Below are 22197 nucleotides of genomic sequence, written 5' to 3'. Positions count from 1 at the left end.
TGCTAACGTTACCCCTCTCATCCCAACCCGGGGGCCTTTGGAGACTGAGTCCATTTCAGCCCTTCATTCATCACTCCTGTGCTGCCACTGTTATCTGACAGCTCACAAGTTACCCGTTCCCCACTGTCATCCCTACAGGCCTGGCTGAGGTCCGGGTTCTCTCCAGTGCCAAATACCTGAAGCTACCTATAACCTTCCCCTTCAGGGTCAGACCTATAGTGCAGCTCTAGACTCCTCAGCACCCAATTCACTAGAGACCGGGGCTCTGTCATCTTTCTGTAGACCCGGACCTTCCAGTATTTGCTGTCCTCATGGCCACAGTCTCCAGCAGCAATGATAGCACCATCTCCCCATTCTCCATTCCAGGCTGTAGTTTCTACCAGCCCCCGCTTCGTCTCTTACTCTCTCCAGTGCAGGAAACCTTATAGTTTTTCTGACCTCTTTCTCTGCCTTTCTCCCCTCACCCTACTCCAGGAGGCCTTCCTAATATTAAGTGAAGAAAAAGTATGCATGTACACTAGAGTCTGTATGTAAATTAGGGAATGTACCTAAATCATCGTGATCCTACTATCTAAATCAAAGCAAGGTACAATCAACTCAGTCAATTCAATTGCTTTATCACTTTAAAACAGAAAGCATTTTGAGGGCAAGGACCATTCAACTCAAATATGCATCTATCAGTTCACCAACAGGCGAAACAATTTACACATTCACATAATGGAATACTACTCAGCAATAAGAAAGAAGAAACTAGCCCTAGCCGGTTTGGCTCAGTGGATAGAGCATCGGCCTGCGGACCAAAGGGTCCCAGGTTCGATTCCAATCAAGGGCACATACCTCGGTTGCAGGCTCCTCCCTGGCCTGAGCCCTGTTCTGGGCTCGCAGGAAGCAACTAACCGATGTGTTTCTCTCACATCGATATTTCTCTGTTTCCTTCTCTCTTTCACTCTCTAAATATCAATGGAAACAAAAATATCCTCGGGTGAGGATTTTAAAAAATAAAAATAATAAATATATATATATATATATATATATATATATTTTTTTTTTTTTTTTTTTTAAAGAAGCAACTACTGATACACATAACAGGAATGAATCTCAAAAACATTATGTCAAGTCACAGTAAAAGAAGGCTTTAACAGAAGAGTACATACTGGTATGGTACTGTTTTTAAAATATATTTTTCATTGGTTTTTAAAGAGAGGAAGGGAGAGGGAGAAACGTCGATGTGAATCAAGCATCGATGTGTCCTGACTGGAAATCAAACCGGCAAACTGGCAACTTTTCGGTGCAGGGGACAATGTACAACCAACTGAGCCACACTGGCCGGGGCTGGTATAGTACTACTTATATGATGTTCTGGTATAAGCAAAACCAACCTAAGCTGGAAAAACAATCAGAACAGTGATACCTTCGGGAGGTGGGGGCATGGATGGCGGTGGGGAGTGCCTGAGAAAGGGCATGAGCAGACTTTCCAGGGTGACGCTCACGTTACGTATCTTGATAGGGGTTTGAATCGACAGGTGTATATATTCATCAACAGTCGTCAAACTGTGCACATAGATTTGTGTATTTCATTGTGTGAAATATTCACTCAAAAGCAAAAAGAATTGTAAATAATTACTGAACTCTAGTTAATGATATGTACACTAAAGAATTTGGCGCAAAGTATACCGATGTTTACAATTTACTTTGCGCTGCATAAAAAATGTAAGATAGCTTGATGAATAGATCAAGGGATAAATATGTGATAAAGCAAGGACAGTGCTAATTGCAGAATCTAAGATACGGGGTTGTTCATTATAAAATTCTTTAACTTTTCTAAATGCTTACAGAGCTTTATAGTAAAAATTGGGGAAATATGTATGTCTCAAGCACCTATTAAATGCAAGGGGTAGAAGATAAATAAAACTAATGAAAGAGCTTAGGTTTCAGATGTCAGGTAACAAACCTAGGAACAAATTCAAGTGAACAGCTACACAATCTTGGACAAGTTATGTAAGGCCTCTGTGCCTCCATGTTTCCTTTTGTAAAATGGAGATAATAATAGTACCTACCACATAAGGCATGGGAATTCAATGAAATATGTATAGAAGCACTTCATATAATGCCTGGCTCACAGTAAGCCCTCAAGAACGGTAACTAATAGAAGCAGGACGTATTCTCACCACCTACATGGGATTGAACTCTACTTAATGATACGTATACGGTCATTAGAGTGGGGGGGGGGGGGGCCTTGGTAGAAAGGACACAAATAACCATCAGCACGAGTGTGACTAAAGTAAGGCTAGGCATAAAGTCTCAATGCTGGATAGGACCTTTACACAGAGGAAGTGAAGGCAATCCCATGAGCACATGGCCAGTCTGGACCACACGGGCTCAAGTCCAGAGGTCCCATACAGGTACTGCCAGGGATAAGGACAGGCAACTCAGAGATGCAGAAATACAAACGGCCCACAAGCATGAGCAGTCATATTCAGACATGTGACGTAAAAGAGGTATATCACTGTTCACTTAGCAGTTTAGTAAAAAACTACCAAGATTAATAATATCAATAAATTAGAGGGTGGGAAGCAGGGCATTTCAAACATACTGGTAGGAGTATAAATTGGTATAAGAAGGGACAGTTGGTACCTATGAAAATATTTACATGTACATAGTCTTTGACTGGCCAATTCCTCTTCTAAGACACCTATAGATATATTCACACAATAAACATGGCTTATCTTTGCAGCATTGTTTATAATAGCAAAATGCTGTCAAATACAAATGACCAGCACTGGAGGAATAGCTAAATTATAGCACTGGGCAGTTATTAAAAAGAATGAGGTCAATTTGTATATGCTGACCTAGAAGGATTTTATAGTATATTATTAAGTGAAAAAAGCAAGTTGCCAGATAGTATATAATTTTTACCAAAATTTTTAAAAATTATGTATATGTGTGCATATGTATATAATGTCCATTGTGTATAGTATTTGCATATTCATAGAAAAATGTATGCTCTGTGGAAGAGACAGGGATTTCAGAAGAGTCAAAACAGACTTGTGTGTTATCTGAATTGTTTTAATTTTTTACAATAGGAACATTTAGCTGGTAGGTGTGTGTGTATTTAAATCTAAGACTTTATTAGGGAGAGGTGGGGGAGTTACGAAATCAAACGAAGGACTTGTATGCATGCATATAAGCATAAACAATGGACGCAAAACTCTGGGGGGTGAGGGCATGAATGGGTGTGGGGTGGGGGAGGGTAATGGTAAGATATGTACACATATAATACCTCAATAAAAAAAAATAAAAAAAAAATAAAAAAAAATAAAAAAATAAATCTAAGACTTTAGATAGTAGGAGTTTATATGATTTTTCTTCTACTTTTGTGCATGTTCTTTCTTCTTACAGAAAAAAAATATTTTAAATATTTATATAAAATTATATTTTAAATAACATGTAAGATCTTAACCTATAAATATATATAATATATAACATATATGTAACAAGCTTTTGAAATAGTCTGGAAAGATCCATGACGAAAATTCACCCGTGGTTTTCTCTGAGGAGTAGTGGCAAAGAGGGTTAACACTGGCTCTCTACCGAGTACACTCCCTGCATTAAACCTTTTTTTCAACATGTTACTTTTGTGATTGTAAAGATTGTTTTTAATAACGAAAAAGAAAAAAGAAAGGTTTGACAAAGCGGTCAGCAATCAACTTAGCATGAAAGCTGCAAACAAGATTTGCCATGGTAAGTTTAAGAACTGCCCTCTCACGCCTTGAAAAAATGTCAGGGACTTGGGGGACTTGGTTAAAAGAGATCGCCCTGTTGTCTTGTGGCTTTAAGTGGGGACAGACTTAAATGGGTCACCCTGCAGCTGGCAAAGTGGAAACCCCAGGAAATGGAAACTACAGCGTTAGAATCCCGAGGCGAGGGCCCCCAGGCCTGGCTGCTGTGGGTGGACACTGAAAAGGGTCAGTCCCCCCTTCCCCACCCCAGACCACACTCATAAATAAATACAAAGGAAATGCTTTCCCAAGAGAGCCGGCCTCTTTCGCTTGGCCTCTGACCTCCCTGAGTGGCCATTTCCTACAGCCCCAGGCCTGCATCTCAGCGCTGGCCCACCGAGGGCTGCGGACTGCGAAGGCGGCCGGCGGGGCTCACAGGGCACCGGGCGGCCCCGGACCCAGCGGCGCAGGATGACGCCCGTCCCTGCGGCCGCGCCGAGCTTCTCCCGGAGGGCTGTGCTGAGCTCCGCAGAGCCCGTGACTCACCGCCAGGTCACATGGAGCTCACTGGCTCCAGGTGTGCTCCCTCATCCGCCTGCACGCTTCTCACATGACATCAGCTGGCCGGCCCGCCCGCTGCCGGCTCCCTGCTCCCTTCCCTGCCTGCTGCCCGCCGCTCCGGGCACCAGCAGCCCCTAAGCACTTGCAGGCAGCAGGGCCCGCGAGCAGGAGAGGAGCCAGCAGCCCCGCCAGGTCCTGGGCTGCTCTGGCAGGTGAAACTCCTCTGTTTCATGGGGAGCCTGCCGCAGCCTGCTGGGCGCTGAACTCCGTAAACACAACCATCCCCACCCCACCTTCGGTGTGACCTTGAGCAAGTCCCGTCCCCTCTCTGGGCCTCAGCTATTTCAACTATAAAATGTCCATGGCCTGAGAGTTCAGACCCGGCCCTTGGCTGGAGAGGTATTCTGCTCAACCACAAACTGCAGGTTCGAATCCTGGTCTGCCTCTGACTTGCTGTGTGACCTTGAACCCTTCGTCCAATATCTCTGAATATCAGAGAATAATAAAAAAAACATCAACAATCCCTTGTAAGTGACGATAAAAGCACTTGGCAGAGAGAAAGGGCCCTGGGCCCTGTAAAATCATCAGTCCACAACTTAAACTGCTGCCTGAGTAGAAGCTTTTGGAAATGCCAAAGGAATGTGGATAATTTATTAGCCAAACAATTCCTATCTCCAGAGAAAGGGCAGGAAAGTAAGAGGAGAGGGGCTTTCCAGGATTGCTCCCCACCCTCCCAATCCAGCTCCTACCACTGCACCTCCCTACCCTCTAATTCAGTCCACCTCAGAAAATGGTGATGGGGGGGCTGGGGGGGAGAGAAAGAAAAGAAAATGGTGATGAGGGGTGAGGTGCAGTGAGCAGCTCTTAAAGCACCCGGGAGCCTGACCCAAAGCAGAACTTAAAGGTTCCATGAAGCCCCCAACCCAAGTCCTGCGGGAACCTGTTACTCACAGCACCAAGTGGACTGGGCCTCTTATCCCCTCAAACCTTTCAGCTTCCTCAGCATTACCCACCATACCCAGGAGAGGCCTGGGACCAGGACCGGGGCCCAGGGCCACCGACAGGGCCCTGCTCACATGGATGCTCGGGTTCCGGCCTGTGGTGTCCATTCAGGAGAGGGAGGTCTGGCTGGGGACCGACCTTTGGTTTGAAGGAGCAAGAACAGCACCGCTGCCCTGGAGACCTGTGACACACCAGGTGGGGATCAAGCCTCCCTCAGTTCCAACAACGCCCGGCTCCACCCGAGGAGGGTGGATTCTCCCTTTCAGACAAGCTCCAGCTCTGCCCCACCCTGTCTGCCTCCAGGTACCTGCCTCTGGGGGACCTCAGAGTTTTCAGGCCCAACTTCTGAAGAGACAGACACCCCTCAAGGAGCAGTTTCAAGCCGGGGCTGCTGGCTCCCTTGACATGTGCCCTGCTGATTAGTTGGAAAGACTGCAGCCAGAATGAGCTGGGGGGTGGGGTGGGGGAAGGCACCCAGGTTTAGCGTGTGTCTGACAGTGTCCTCATGGTTTGTGTTTGTGTAGGGAGACTTGGGGCCAGTCAAGGGAGCTCCAGGCAACAGGCTGGCTGCTCAGACTGCCAGGGAGTGAGGCTGAGGGACCAAGGCAGGAGTCAGGAAAGGCACTACCCGAGTGAGGGCAGCTGAGGAGAGCCTGGGGCCTGGGAGGAAGCCCTCAGGCACACACCCTGGCACCTGAGCCAGACTGGGGAAAAGTAAACAAACTAGACGATCGGAGCTGCCAGGCACCAGGTCATCAACGGTTCAAAGTTCAAAGCTCCCAAAGGAAGCGCCCACCAGCATGCTATCCCTCCCACCCCCACCTGCAACCCTTCTCAGTCCCCTAAACCCCCAACACAATAGCTTCCCCTACTGTCTTCCTGGAATTGAGGCCCCAACTCCAATGTCCCCCACCCCAAATGGCCAGGCAGACCTCCACCCAAGGCTATATATAACCAGCCATGTCCAGCAAACAGGAGGATGTTTCCTGGAAAGACCTCATCAGAGGGGAAGCTGAGGAGGTGGCAGGCCATTGACAAAGCGCCAGTGAGGTCTGCCAGGAAGCCAGAGACCTCAGGAGAGCAACTTTCAATGTCCCCGTATAGAAAGTAGCCCCTGAACCAAAAGGGAGGAGAACAGTTAGGCAAGGCCGGGCCCATTGTCATGACAACAGGATACTTACTCGCTCCCCCCCCCCCCCCCCCCGCCACAAAAAGGGCTCCAGACCTGATCAGTACACAAAAAGGGAGCTTGAACCTCTAGAGTCAATGTCTTGCTAAGGTGATCTTGCTCTTAATTGCCTGGATGTGTCTCCGCCCTTCCAGCATGGCCCAATGCACATACACTTCGACCTCAGGGGGATTTACAAGGCCTCCTCAACCACAGACATGCCAGGCACTCGAAAGATAGAACAAAACCTCGAAAACCAGCCCAAGTCATTGGCAAGGTGAATGGGGGTGAGAATCCAATTCCAGACGTCTGGGGGACCCTCTGGGGGCAGGAAGGCCCTAAGCTGGGGGACCCTCTGGGGGCAGGAAGGCCCTAAGCTGGGGGACCCTCTGGGGGCAGGAAGGCCCTAAGCTGGGGGACCCTCTGGGGGCAGGAAGGCCCTAAGCTGGGGGACCCTCTGGGGGCAGGAAGGCCCTAAGCTGGGGGACCCTCTGGAGGCAGGAAGGCCCTAAGCTGGGGGACCCTCTGGGGGCAGGAAGGCCCTAAGCTGGGGGACCCTCTGGGGGCAGGAAGGCCCTAGGCTGGGGGACCCTCTGGGGGCAGGAAGGCCCTAGGCTGGGGGACCCTCTGAGGGCAGGAAGGCCCTAAGCTGGGGGACCCTCTGGAGGCAGGAAGGCCCTAAGCTGGGGGACCCTCTGGAGGCAGGAAGGCCCTAAGCTGGGGGACCCTCTGGGGGCAGGAAGGCCCTAGGCAGGGAGCTCCTCCCAGGAAGCATCATTCCAAGTCTCCCTGCACAAACACAAACCATGAGGACACTGTCAGACACACGCTAAACCTGGGTGCCTTCCCCCACCCCACCCCCCAGCTCATCCTGGCTGCAGTCTTTCCAACTAATCAGCAGGGCACATGTGCCTTGCCACAGGGTGACACCCCCAAACCCCACCCCCACAACAAAGCCCCAACGTGTGGTGTGTCCCGGTAGGCCTTATCTCAGCCAGGAGCGTGCCCCACTCCTCACCAGGCTGGGTACCAAGCAGCAACCCCCAGCGGGGGTGGGGGACAGCTAACCTTACCACCTCCCCTTCCCATTGTGGAAACAACTGGCGTGACAGGTTAGCAGGGCGGGGCGACAGGGCAGTCTCTCCCAGAGGCCTGGGGCAGGTTGTCCGACCTACCCACACACACCCCACCCCTCTGCAGGAAGAGGTGAGGTGAGCAGCCAGTCACGGGGGACAGCCCGCACTCCCCAATCTCCAAAGCTTACCATTCACCCACCCGCCCCCATCCTCTGTCCCAAGGGGAGGGGGCCTGGGGAAGCGGGGTCTCCATTGTTTAGCCAGCTGTCTGGCAGCTGCTCCTCGGAGAGCAGCCCGCTGTCGGCCCGGCAGTGAAAGGGTGAAGGCCGCGGGGAGGGATAAAGGGCTCGGCGGAGGTGCTCGCCTTCCCGGCCGTCTTCCAGAGCCTCGGCGGGTCGGTCCGTCTGGGGGACCAGGGCCTGGCTCCGAGAAGCCCCCTACCCGCGAGGCTGCAGCCTCCACCCCGCAGCTTAGGGCCACAGGGGCTCCCCCGAGCCCCAAATCCCCCCAAACTGAAAGCCACCCTGCCCTGCCTCCCCGCCTCCGCCCCCCCACCCCCACCCCAGCAGGCAAGGGGGGCCGGAGTTCGCCCTCCCCGCCCCTCCCGATCGCCCCCACTCTCGGGCGCCAAGCTCCGCCGGCGCGGCTGGAGACCAGGGACGGAGCCGGGAGTCCGGGCCGCTGCTTCCAGGGGACACGGGGGGAGCGGGAGCCGGCGGGCCCCGCCGCCCGCCCGCCTTCCCGGCCCGAGCCCGCCTCGCCGCCCCGCCGGGCCCTCCAAGCGGCTGCCCCCGCCGCCCCGCACTCACCGACCGCCGGAGCCGGCCCGGCAGGCAGCAGAAGCGGAGACGCGGCATCCAGCGGCCCCGGCCCGGTCCGGGCTGGAGCGCAGCGCGGCGCAACCCAGCGCCGCCCCCCGCGGCCGCGCGAGCGGAGCCGAAAGGGAGCTCCCTGCTGGCGACTCCGGGGATAAATGCCCGGCCTTCCGGGCAGCGCCTGGGCGCGCCTCCAGCGCGGGCCATGCGAGCACCCTCACTGCCCCGGGGACCTCTGATCGTGTCTGAGAGGCCTTGCCTGAGGTCCGGTCTGCACTGGGCACTAGAGGCTGCTGGACACCCACCCCAGGGCGGGCACAGAGGCATGCTGAATGTATAGAACAGGTTCTGTCCGAGGCGGGCACTGGACTCGGCTGTGTCCGGGAGGGTGCTGCCCAGGATAATGCTGTACAGAGGAAGCAACGGAGTCTTGCTGGCCACATCTCCCCAGGATGGCTCCGTCCAAAGCAGACATAGGGCGCTGCTCCATGGTGCCAGATGGCTCCGTCCAAAGCAGACACTGCCTGTCATGTCCAAGGTGGGACTGGCAGAATGTGCTCCCCAAGGTGGACACAGGTGTCCGGTGGCTGGGTCTGAAAGAGCCCTGCCTCAGAGGGAGCTGCCTGGGGGTGTGCCAAGGCCCAGGGGACACAGCCATAAGCGGCACTCACTCCCTAATGCCAAGATTAACCCCTTTCAGAAGCTCTTTGAATGAGGTCTGCCCCTGAGTCTCCCCTGATCTGTAAATATCAAGAGAGCTGATCTACCCAGTGAGGAGGAACTTTCGACTTCCTGGGACAGGCCTCCTGGACCAGGCCTCCAAGGCAGGTGCTTTGTCTTGAGTTTGGAAAGAGAGAAGAGAGAGAAGAAAAGAGAAGAGATGAAGACACGTCTAGAGGCAGTGTCCATATGAGAGTGGGGTACCCCAGAATGTGAGAAGAGTAGTTCAAGAAAAAGGGTGGAGCAGACAAGGGCAGTTGCCTCCATAGACAGCCCAACCAGGAACTCTTCCAGACAGAGGTGGCCCGACCTGACAGACCCAGGAAGGCTGGAGGGAGAGGGCTCAGGAGCAAAGAACTGAATAAGAGCTGGGAGATCTTGAGGAATAGACCACACCCAGGATATGTGTTGTAGATAAAAGAATAGCATGCAACCAAACTCAACAAACATTGACTGAGAGCCGCTAAGTGCCAAGTGCCCCTCAGGCGCTTTGGGGGACACAGAGAAATAAGACATGGAGCCTCTCTCCAGGGGGCTCACATAGGGGTTGGGAGGAAGGGGGGATGGAAAGAAAGCTGCTTTGAGGACTTGACATTTGAGTGGAACCTTGAAGGCTAGGAAGAACAATGACTATCACTACTGCTTCCTGAGCACCTACTATGTGCTAGACACTATCTCTATTCCTCACAACAAACCTATGAGGGGGACATTATTGTTGTAGCTAGGGATCCAGCACATGGACTCTGGGACCAGGTTGCTAGTTCACATCCCAGCTCTGTCAAGTCCTAGCTGTGTTACCCTGGGTGATTTATAAAAACCTCTCTGTGCCTCAGTTTCTTTATCTGAAAAAATGGGGCTAATAACAGTGCCTGCCTCAACGTTTGTTTGGAAAATTAAATGAGTTTAGTCTTTTCAACAACAACAAAAAAGACCATTTGTTGAAATGGTCTTTTCAACAAATGATGCTAGAACAACTAGACACCCACAGGCAAAAATATGAATCTAGACACAGACCTTACATTCTTCAAAAAAAATTAAAATGGATCATAGATCTAAATGCAAAACACAAAACTAAAACTGCTAGAAGATAACATAGGAAGAAATCTAAATGACCTTGGGTGTGGCGATGAATTTTTACATGCAATGCCAAAGGCATGATTCCTAAAGAAAGAATTGATAAGCAGGACTTCATTAAAATTAAACATTTCTCTGCAAAAGATAATGTCAAAAGAATGAGAAGACAAGCCACAGATTGGGGGGAAATATTTGCAAAAGATACATCTGAAAAAAAGACTCACCCAAAATATACAAAAAACTCTTAAAACTCAACCATCAGCCCTGGCTGGTGTAGCTCAATTGGTTGGGCATCGTCCCATGCACCAGGAGGTTGCCATTTCGATTCCGGTTCAGAGCACATGCCTGGGTTGTGGTTCGATCCCTGAAGAGGGGTGTGCAGGAGGCAACTGATGGATGTTGTGCTCTCCCTCTCCCTTCCTCTCACTCTAAAAATCAATAAACTTAAAAAACAAAACAACAAAGTAACAACTCCTCAACAATATGAAAACAAATAATCTGATTTTAAAATGGGCCGAAGACCTGAACAGACACTTCACCACAGGAGATATACAGATGGCAAATAAGCATTTGAAAAGATGCTCTACATCATATGTCATAGGGGATTGCAAATTAAAACACAATGGATACCACTACACACCAATTAGAATGGCCAAAACCCAGAACATTGACAACACTAAATGCTGGTGGGAACGTGGACCGACAGGAACTTTCATTCATTGTTGGTGGGAATGCAAAATGGTGCAGCCACTTTGGAAGACAGTTTGGCGGTTTCTTATAAAACTAAATATACCCTTATCATATGATTCAGCAATTGCACTCCTTGTTGTTTACCCAAATGAACTGAAAACTTATATCCACACAAAAATCTGCACATGGATGTTTGCCAAAACTTATAAGCAGCCAAGATGGATAAACTATAGATAAACATCCAGAAAATAGAATCTTATCATCACTGAAAAGAAATGCACTTATCAAGCCATGGAAAGACATGGAGGAACCTCAAATACATATTACTAAGTGACAGAAGTCCATTTGGAAAGGCTATATCATTCCAACTCCATGACATTCTGGAAAAGCAAAACGATGGAGACAATAAAATGATCAGTGGTTGTCAGGGGTCGGGGGAAGGAGGGATGAATACCCACAGGAGATTTTTAGGCTGTGAAACGACTCTCTTTGATACTATAATGTCGTTATACATTTGTCCAAACCCATAGAATATACAACACGAAGAGTGAACCCTATAGACTTTGAGTATATGGGAACTCTGTACTTTCAGTTAGTTCAATTTTGGCTATGAATCCATAATTCTTTTAAAAATAGTTTGTTTGTTTTTTAATTAAATGAGTTAATATATAAAAGGAATAGTGCCCAGGACATAGTAAGCATTCTGTAACTGCTAGCTTTATTATCATATCTTCCCCAACTCACAATTACGGAAACTAAGACAGGTTTGTGAGTAGCCAAGTCAGGATTCAAACTGAGGTCCCCAAGGATCCAAAACCCACCTTCTTTTCCCTACATCATGGCAGGGAATGAACAAGCATATTCACAACTTTTATTTATGTGTGTCCACATTTAGGGCACTTTTGGGGTAGCACACAGTGTGCCTAAGAGCGTCACTAACCAGGAACCAGTTTCAGAGCCCAGGTAAGATGAAACCCTAGGTCATCTGGTATTTAGTCTTTAACTTCTCAGAGGTCAGAAGAATCCCTGCCTTGTCTCTAAGTAAAAGTAAAAGTAATGCACCTCTTTCCCCTTCATAGGAAAATGTCAAAGCAGTGTCCACATAAAATAGCCCAGATGACCGTGGAAAGGAGATTTCTAAGCGCCTAAAGCAATCTGACTTTAATGGAGAAGCCCCCATCAGCGAGAAACCTGGAAATAATGAAAATCATCTGTATCAATGGAGCCCTTACCATGGGTCAGGTGCTATGGCAGGCATCCTCTCATTTAGTCCTCACAATCATCCTGTTAGGAAGGTGCTGTTATTATCCTCATTTTGCAGATTACAAAGTAGGCTTAGGAAGATGAAATGATTTGCCCAACATCTAAAACTAATACAGGTTAATACTGAATGTAAACTGTAATTGTGGAAAAAAAACAACACCAAAATAAATTCACACAATGCCAGGATGTATTAGAAAGGAAGAAAGGAAAAAGAAAGAAAGAAAGAAAGAAAGAAAGAAAGAAAGAAAGAAAGAAAGAAAGAAAGAAAGAAAGAAAGAAAGGAAACTCGGCCAGCGTGGTTCAGTGGTTGAGCATTGACCTATGAACCAGGAGGTCACGGTTCAATTCCGGTCAGGACACATGCCCGAGGTTGCTGGCTCCATCCCCAGTGGGAGGTAAGCAGGAGGCAGCCAATCAATGATTCTCTCTCATCATTGATCTCTCTCTCTCTCTCTCTCTCTCTCTCTCTCTCTCTCTCCCTTCCTCTCTGAAATCAATAAAAATACATTTTTTAAAAAAAGAAAAAAGTAGAAAAATGTGCCCAAGTACACATGGTTAATAAATAGCACAGCCTGGAACACTTGCACTGAACCACTCTGCTGTCCTGTCCTGGGAGGAGTGTAGAGTGTATAGACTTTGGGGCCCCACACTGAGAGGACACTTGCTCTAGCAGCTGCTAGCAAATCCCTTTGCCTCTCTAGCCTCAATTTCCTCCTCTATCAAATGGGTATAATAAAGTGCCTCTCTCATAAGGGTGCAAGAGGATAAAATGAGCAAATTCATTTGAAGCAATTATCATCCTAGTACAGCTACCTACCTCACAGGGTTGTTGTAAGGGTTGAATTAGGTAATATCATGGCACGTGTACAAGGAGAGGGCTTTGTTTTGTTAGTATGTTTGGAGTGATTCAAAGAGGATATCACTAGGACATAAGCAACTCATTGGGATGCCTCCAGAAGTCTGTCACTTTGCAAGCTAAACTTTTCTTGTCATCATTCTTGGCAAAATCAGCAGTAGAGTGACCAACTGTCCTGGTTTGCCCACAACTGAGGGCATCTCGGGGTGTGGGATTTCAGTACTAAAACAGAAAGTCCCAGGCAAAAGAGGACACGTTGGTCACCCAACCAGGGATCTCCCACGTGCTAATTCAACTACCTGCCTCTCAGGCTTGCTGGCTGCTGCCTCTCTGACCTGCCTTCCTTCTAGAAACTCAGCTTGGCCTCCAGAACCTCTCCTGGATCTCCTTGCTGAATATACACCTCTGTTTGACCCTCAGTGCTGGCGCTTCCCAGGATTTCTGCCTCTGCCTTCTGCTCCTACGATCCTACAGTCCCTCCTTGGAGATTCGTGCTCATTCCCAGGACTCCCAACCACCTCCCACAGCAGAAATCACTCTAGAGGCTAGCCTGATTCTATTACCATCTCTTGCAAATACCCCAAATGAATTCTGTCCAAAGCCAAATGTACAACCTTCCTCGCCAACTTCTTCTGTTTGGTTTATGACCCTAACCCTCAGTCCATGAAGTCAGAAGTCCACTCTCCCTGTCTCTTCCCTCTCCCTCAGCCCCCATCCACTCAAGTATCTAGTCCTATTGGTTCTACTCCATAAATATCTCTCCAATTGGCATCATTTGCTCATCCCCACTGCCATTGCCTCAGTTCAGGCCTTACTAGCTCTCAGCTGGACAATTGCCACAGCCTCTTCCCCGTCATCTGCTTCCACCTCATCCCCTACCCCCTCTCCCCCATGTGGCAACCAGAATGATTATCCTAGAAGACAGATATGATCATGTCTCTCCCTGGCTTAGACTTCTCCAATGGCTCCCAATGACCTAGCACAGGGGTCAGCACACTTTTTCCATAATGACCTGATAGTACATTTTTAGGCTTTCCAGGCCAGATGCACTCTGTCTCCACTATTCAACTCTACCATTGTAGCCCTCTACAAAAGCAGCCATAAACAACACCAAAAAAATGAACAGGCATGTCTGTGTTCCAATAAGAATTTATTTACAAAAACAGGTGGAGGACCAGATCTGGCCTGAGGACTATAATTTGCTGACTAGGAAATAGAATCCAAGCCTCCTAGCATAGCCCAAAGGCAGTTGGCCCCCTTGCTTCCCAGGACCTAGACATTAATAGCCTGAGGCCCAAGGAAAACAGCTTCTGCTGTAGTAAGCAGGACTCCAATTAGATCTTGGAAAGAACTTTCTCAGCTGTTAAAGGATCGTTATAATTGGCCCAAGTTGTGGAAGGAGGTAAAGGAATGTCTGTCTCTTCCGGTTTTCTGATATGCCTCAGATGTAGCCCTCTCTAGACCTCCTCCTAATTCTGGCCTAAAGATATCAAACTAAGGAAATGGATTTATTAGAACCTCTGTTCCGTGCAAAGCACTAAGCTGAGAGCTGGCCTGTGCGTCCTCTTCTTGCAAAGCATACCATCGCCACCCTGCCTGCGACGGAGGTCCAAAGACCAGTCAGAGCCGCGTGCGAAGCTACCAGGCAGGATGGGTTTAAATAACCGCTCAAGGCCGCAGTAAAGGGGAAGTCACAAAACAGTGCGTGACTAAGTATCAAGTGGAATCATCATGGAGGCTCAGAGGAGAAAAAGACCAGAGAAAGAGTCAAGGAAGGCTTTAGAGAAAGCGTTGCATTTGCGCCCATAAATTGTAGAATTTAGTTGCATACTAGCGCCTACTGCTTGCTAGGAAACTTTGTTTACAGTATCTTATTTAGTCCTCACAACAACCCTGTGAAGTAGGTATTACTAGTTTCTTTATATAGAGAAGGAAATTGAGCCACAAATCACCAAGCAGTTTGCCCAAGGTCACGTGGCCAGTGAGTGACTGAGCAGGATTTGAACCCCGTTAGTCGGGCTCTGAAGCCTGCTGAGGCAGAACACCCCAGGAGGGCGCACAAGCAAAGGGTGGGAGGAAGCCTATGAGGGTCCGGGCTCAGTTCCTGGTGAGTCTGGAATGGGAAAGAGTGGGTGATCAGGCTGGAAAGGGAGATCCAGGCTGGTTCACGGAGATGCTGGCTGCCGGACTGAGGAGCTTCCAGGAGAGCTGACCAGGAGGCAAGTGCAGGCTGCATTGGAGGGAGAGGACACAGTGCAGGCAGGGAGGTGCTCGGTGGCTCCAGGGGAGTGAGAATGCCAGTCTGAGCCAGGAAGATGATGTGGAAGCTGGAAGGAGGGGACAGGTGTAGGAGAGAATAGGAAGGAAGATTTGTGTGGGGACTGGGCTACCAATTGCTAGAGGAGCCAGGGAGGGAGGAGTTGACCCATTGCTTCCACCATCCTGAGTAGACCAGGCAGCAAGGCAGAAAGCAACACTCTAGGCAGCGAAGGTTAATACAATGGCTATTGTTTGTGTTTATCGCAACCAGCTTCCATTGGTAAGCACTTCACATATATCAGCTCATCTCATCCTCCCAACATTCTCGTGAAGTAGTAGGATCTGTTATTATTATCCCTGCTCTTCAGGTGAAGGAACTGAGGCACAGAGAGAGTAAGCAATTTGTCCAAGGTCATACAGCGGGTAAGCGGCAGCGCTGGGGTTTAACTCAGGCAGACCGGCTCCAGAGGCCTCCGCTGTGTCACTTCACTGTGCTGTGTCCTTTGAGGTGATGCTTTCAGGAGGAAGCAGGGTTCCTCACGCCCCCTCCACATTCCTCACCTTCAAGGATCAAGCAGGAGAGTGATGGCAATGGCAGGATTTTTTTTTTTTTTTTCCCGGCCAGGTGGAATTGCCCAGTCCAATCTCAGGTCTCTGCTGCTACACTGAGCGGCCTCTCACCACCAAGCAGGGTGGTGAGCACACTGTGCTGGGCCTACAGCCCTGACTGGCAAGAGGGAGCCTGGAGGCCAGTCCTGTCCTCATCAGAGTAGGACTGCCCCCCCCCCCCCGCCCCCAGAAGTGGCAGCAGCTGGGGCAGGCCGCAAAGACAGACTGACTAGGTCTTTAGGAGGAAGCAGCTCACCCCCACCCCGAACATGAAGTCCAGGAAGATCATTTTCTCTGTGGCCCTGGACACGAAGCAGTTGGTACTAGTGGGACAGGGGTAGGAGTGGTGGTGAAACAAGTATGGAACATCAAACCCAAACAGATAGTATTGCCCCACCAGGAAGGCCAGCTCCATAAAGGCCCGTAGCACCACGTGGGCAATGTAGATGGCCAAGCCCCTGTGCGACCGTAGGCTGGGCTTCCTGTCTACAGCCCCCAGGCCTTTGGGGAGAATTCTCTCTCCCACCAGAAGCTGTCCCTTTAAGAACTGAGAAGACCCCAGGCACCTCAGGCTAGGTCTCTGCAGGGCTCCCCGAGATGCCAGCTTTTGCAATCTGCCCAGCAGGTACTCCCTCTCCACAGCTACTCTTTGTTCCCTTGCGATCTGGTGCAGGACATAGAAGAGAGAAGACAGAGGGCATGGCCACCAGCATAATCTGGAAATAACAGAAGCGGAAGTGGGAGACGTGGGAGACCGGGGAGAAGCGGTCAGAGCAGACATTTGTGCAGCCAGGCTGGCAGGGTGTTGCAGGTGAACTTGGACCGCTCAGCCCGTAGACTGCATCTCCCACCAGGGTGACCAGCAGAATGCGGAAAACCAGGGGGACAGTGAGCTGCACCTTGCCCACCACGGTGGCAGGGTTCTGCACTTGGGCCAGGAGCCCGCCCAGGAATGACCAGGCACTCTTCTGTGGACACAGAAATCACAAGCCTTAAGGCAGGAATCAAGGTGGGGGTGGGCGTAGGAAGGGAAAGGGGGTGAAAATGTAAAGCCTCGGCAGCTAGATGATTTGCATCACTATTTCTGGCCCATAGCAAGCGCCCCAGTTCCATCTGTGCCTGCCACCCAGGCAGGCGCACCACTCGCTACCTGACAAGGACACGAGGAACAATCTGGCAGAAAAAAGGATGAGGAAGAATAAAGGACAGAAGCAGCAACTCTCAGAAGGAGCCCCCGTGCAATCCCAGATTAACCAAGACAGTCTGCACACTCGAGCTGCAATTAGGCTTCCGCCGACATGTTCCTAACTAAATGGGCTTTCGAAGCTTCCAACTGTCCTGGGCACTTTTTTCAGACCTCCCTAGCACCAGGCATCTTTTCCCCAAGATGCCACAGCAGACTATTCATGCTTTGACCCGTGGTCGGCAAACTGTGGCTCTTTGGCCCCTTGAGTGTGGCTCTTCCACAAAATACCACGGCCTGGGCGAGTCTATTTTGAAGAAGTGGCGTTAGAAGAAGTTTAAGTTTAAAAAATTTGGCCCTCAAAAGAAATTTCAATCGTTGTCCTGTTGATAGTTGGCTCTGTTGACTAATGAGTTTGCCGACCCCTGGCTTAGACTGTCTTTCCTCCAGGTTCCAAGGTGACATATGACTTTTGGTCACCATGCCAGGATTTGGAAGAGAAGGACTTACAGCCCCATGCTTTCCCAGTGGGTGCTCTTTAAGGCCTCACATGGCAAATATCTCCTCTTACTTTTCATTTCTGCAGCTTCTGATTCTGGGAATTGCAGAAAACATTTCCAAGGCATAGTTTGGGGGAGGGGGGGTCACTCACACCCTTTATCTCCACCAGCATCCTCCTTCTGTCTCCCAAATGCACATACAATCTAAGTATAGCAGCAACCGTGTGCTTACTGTGCAAGCTTGGGGTCAAGACAGGACCCAGCCTCACTGCTGACTGATTGCCTTTCCTACTCGGCTCCTAAACAGAATGCGGGAGCCGCCACGGGACCCCGTTCCTCCCCTTAACTTTCAAAAAGCCAAGCTCTCTTGATTCTTATCTAAGTGGCTGCCCCATTTCAGTCGATGTGCTGTCCTTGCACTCTCCAAGATGGAAACATTCAGTGTTCCTCACAATGTCGCCCACCTCTTGCTGATCCTAGAGGATGTGGTCCCTTAGGTGGCCACAGGCATCTCCAGCTCAGCATGTCTACATTAAATTTATTCCTCCAGAAGGAGTGGCGTAATGACTACAAGCACAAGCGTAGACTTAGATGCCCAGAGCTGTGTGACCTTGAGCAAGTTGCTTAACCTCTCTCTGCTTCTTTTTCTTCGTCTGGGCAATGGAGACAATAACGCTATTTACCCCATCACGTTATAAGGGTTATCTGAGTTAACATAGGTGAAGGATTTAGAAAAGCGCTTGGCACACAGTAAAGTGCTTCATTAATGTTAGGTATTATTATCTTTCCCCCACACCTGCTCCTCTTCCTCTCTCGGTGAGTAGCGCCAAGTCAGAATCCTGATGGTGACCCATAGTTCTTCCCTTTCACTTCTTCCCCGCTTCTAATTGCTGACTGAGTCCGCTCAGTGCTACCTCCTAACATCCCTCACAGCCACTGCCTTCTCATCAGTCCGTGGCGTAGCCTTGGTCCAGCCCTTTATCTTCTCTCACAGGATTATTACAATCCTAGCAAGTCGCCCTGCCTCCAGTTTTGCTCCTCTGGTCTGCCTCCCTCAATGGCTGCACCCCTAAAAATGCATATTTGGTCATTCCTTTCCCAGCTTAAACCCCCCCCCCCCCCCCCCAATGGCTACCAGTTGCCTTCAGGATAAAGTCAAACTCCCAGAGATGACATATAAGACCCTCCCTGATCTGGCCCCTTGCTCTTTAGCACTCAAAATTCCTGAAAGTCCTACATTCCAGGCAGTTCCATACTCCTGAGCAGCTACTCACACGGCTCCCCCTGCCTCTCCAGCCCCACGGTCCTTCCAGCTAATTCTTATCTTATTTATCTCCCAACATTCAGCTCAAGCAGCACCTTCTCTAAGAAATTTTCCTGACCCCATTTCAGAAAGCACTGGCCACCCTCGTGGAGGTCTCCTGCTTCCTGCATTGTCTGTTGTACATACTGACTGTCATTTCCACTTATTTACAGAATAGGGGAAGGGAGGCCTGGGGTAATTGTTTAATGGGTTATGGAGTTTCTGCTGGAGATGAAGAAAACATTCTGGAAATGGATAGTGGTCATCATTGCACAATGTTGTGAATATACGCCACTAAATTGTGTAAACGTAAAAAACTATCAAAATAGTAAATTGTATACTATATATTTTGCCACACACACAAAATTTAGGTAACCAGAGGAGGTTAAACACCCTTGCCTAGCTTTTGACACCTGGTAGGTGCGCATCAATAAATGAAAGAAGATACTGAAAACTCCCAGTCTGACTATTCAAACTTCCCCAGGAAGTAGGAGCTACCACAGAACGGGCATGCTATGTCTGCCTCCTCGGTCGGGGGAGGCACCTGGGAGATGGAGGCCTGTGAGAACTTGCTTCTCTTCTTGCCAAGCAAAGACAGGAGTCAATAGCAAAAGGAAACTACCTGTCTCCCATTGTTCAAATATTTATTAACCATCAGGTGGGCTCCCCACTCATCCTTGTCAGTCCTTGGCCCCCAACCGACTCTAAACCTCATCTCCCAGCCCCCTAGCCTACCGCTCCACAGAGCAGAGGCTCAGCTCTTTCTCAAATCCCAGAAACCAGAACTGAGTCCCTCCTCCTCTTGCTCTGAGTCCCAGGCCTGAGAAGGGAGCGGGGCCGGGGGAATCACCAAGGCATAGAAATGATGAACGAGAGCCCTAACTGGTTTGACTCAGTGGACAGAGCATCGGCCTGCGGACTGAAGGGTCCCAGGTTCGATTCTGGTCAAGGGCATGTACCTTGGTTGTGGGCACATGCCCAGTAGGGGGTGTGCAGGAGGCAGCTGATCGATGTTTCTCTCTCATTGATGTTTCTGGCTCTCTATCCCTCTCCCTTCCTCTCTGTAAAAAAATCAATAAAAATATATTTTTAAAAAAAGAAAAAGAAATGATGAGGGGAAAATGGCAGCTAGCCCAAGAAGAGTGTGGGGATTGAGAAACTTATTTTCTATCTCCCTTGAAGGCTAAAGAGCAAGGGGGTGGGGGGGGGGGCATTCTAAAATAACAATATGAGTGAATGAGGTTAGATGTTTCTGGTTGTTGGGGCTTTAAGGCTGTGGAGAGAACATAGTCTCTCTGGAGAACGTTGAAAATGGGACAGAGATTTCTCTGTGCTGGCCAGGGTTTCTGAACCTCAGCTTCAGCCTCAGCTCACTGACATTTTAGACAGGATAATCCACATTATAAGGGACTGTCCTGCGCATTGTAGAAGGTTTGGCAGCATCTCTGGCCTCTATTCGCCAGATGTCAACAGCACCCCCACCCCCAAGTCACTTCCATCAAAAACCTCTCTATTGCCAAATGTACCTGGGGAACAAAGTCACCCCCATTGGAACCCCTGGTCTAGGCTGAGCAATTTTGTTTTTCTGCTCGGAGGCAGGGGATGAAAGAGTTGAACTTCAGATTCTAGGCTCCAAAAGGGAAAAAACTACAAAAGGGGTCAGTGAAATGCTATGACTGGCTAGAAATCCCACCCCAGGTCCTGTGACATTGTGATGCTCCAGGCAGCCAGGCAAGGCCACGTAGCAAGGACCTTGCAGAGTCCTGGAAAGATTTCCAGCCCCAAGTTTTAGAGGATTCTCGCCCTCCCCGAGCCCTGGGACACTGGGCCAGAGAGTGGCACTGGATGGAAGGGTCCTCAAGCTCTTTTAGTCCCAAATCATTTTATGGGCTTTTCCTCTTGCCTCCGGCTTCACTCTGGCCTGGAACCATGTGGCATGTGGTTACTGATTTTGTCTTTATAGGAGACATTGTTATTTTGGTCAACATGAGGTGTTTTTTGCATTAGTTTTAATTTTAAAAAATAATTGCATTAAAGTATTATTTATCTTCATTATTGAGGTGTTTTTTTTGCATCCCTTAAATTTTGTGCCTGAGGCTTGCCTCACTCCCCTCACTCTCATCCTGGCCCGACTCACTGGGTCCCCAACAGTACAGCCCATGAGGCACATGTGAAGGCAGAGCTCATGAATGGAAGCCGGCAGGCTGCATTCTGCACATAAATGTGTTTTGTTTGGCTAACACTGTGTTTTCAAAAATGTCTTGATTTGTTGCCAGTTTTTTAAGGCAAGAGAATCACATAAAAATCCACATTTCTGGCTTCTTTTGAAAAAAATTGGGTGATCCAGCACATTTTTTTTTTTTAATTTTTGTAATCCTAACCCGAGGATATTTTTCCATTGATTTTTAGGGAGAGTAGAAGAGAGAGGGAAAGACAGAAAAATATTGATGTGTGAGAGAAACACATCGATTGGTTGCCTCCTGCACGCCCCTGACCAGGGACTGGGCTGGGGAGGAGCCAACAACCAAAGTATGCGCCCTTGACCGGAATTGAACCCGGGACCCTTCGATTCTGCAGGCTGACACTCTATCCACGGAGCCAAACCAGCGAGGGCGATCTAGCCCAGTTCTTAGTGATTTAGCCCTCCATCCCAGGGACAATCGCTGTTGGGATTGTAGCCTCCTACGACTGGGTTAGTAGCCTCCTGTTTAGGGTGGAGGGTGCTGTCCAATTTCCCTCAGCCACACTTCTCCCACTTCGAAGACCCACCTGATCTCCTGTGGAGAGGCTAGGTCACTCAGCTGAAGTTCAAGCCCAAGCCTAGTGGCTCCAACGCCACAGCTTCCTGTCATAAGCTATAAAGTACTTGACATGAGCATAGCAGGAATGACTCTCCTCTACTGGACGGTCTAAGATACAGATGGGAACGTTATATGTGTGCTAAACTGCAACTCAGCTTAATCCCCTTCCTTTGCAAACACCAGGATTTTTTTCAAGGGGTCCCAAGGCAAAGGTAAAGCACTCAGCCCTCTATGTCATTGTCCCCTGGTTGGTATAGCTGGGCCATTGACCTGCATAGGGGTTACTGCTGAGATGTCCTTTATTTCTCGTCTGTTGGCTTTCTTTGATACACCCACGCCAGGTCTGAGGGCCCAGAACTCCCAGGTCTGAGGGCTGAGTTCCCATCTGCCACCTCCCTATGCCGCCATCCCCTTTCAGCTGCCCCTGCTCCAGCTCCAATACACTCATGGCTGCCTCCACAGTCATCTCTTCCCCTCTGCTCCTCTCCCTCAGCCTGGAGGAAGCTTCTCTAGTTTCTGGAGGGATTCTCCACTCCTCTCAGATTTATCCCGCCCAGCTTTCACCGTGAAACTTGCTTCGAATATTCAGTCTATGTTC

General features: G+C 49.5%; 2 protein-coding genes across 2 annotated transcripts in view; both read right to left on the bottom strand.

Moving 5' to 3' along the window:
- MYO18A (myosin XVIIIA) overlaps positions 1-8396 on the bottom strand; it is a 96503-nt gene extending 88107 nt beyond the window's left edge. The window contains exon 1 of the mRNA XM_054709050.1: positions 8336-8396. The gene's annotated coding sequence lies outside the window, so the exon portion shown is untranslated. The remainder of the gene's footprint in view (positions 1-8335) is intronic.
- A 7645-nt stretch (positions 8397-16041) lies between these two features.
- LOC129147408 (gap junction alpha-3 protein-like) lies at positions 16042-17668 on the bottom strand. The gene is made up of 3 exons (XM_054709384.1): positions 17648-17668; positions 16664-16780; positions 16042-16476 (listed from the first exon to the last, which is right to left on the bottom strand). Exons 1-3 carry the CDS (start codon positions 17666-17668, stop codon positions 16042-16044), a joined length of 573 nt encoding a protein of 190 aa, XP_054565359.1.
- Positions 17669-22197: the final 4529 nt, after the last annotated feature.

Source organism: Eptesicus fuscus, chromosome 20, assembly GCF_027574615.1.
Source record: "Eptesicus fuscus isolate TK198812 chromosome 20, DD_ASM_mEF_20220401, whole genome shotgun sequence".
NCBI lineage: Eukaryota > Metazoa > Chordata > Mammalia > Chiroptera > Vespertilionidae > Eptesicus > Eptesicus fuscus.
Note: the sequence above shows the minus strand (reverse complement) of the source record. Positions and strands in the feature narration are given on the sequence as shown.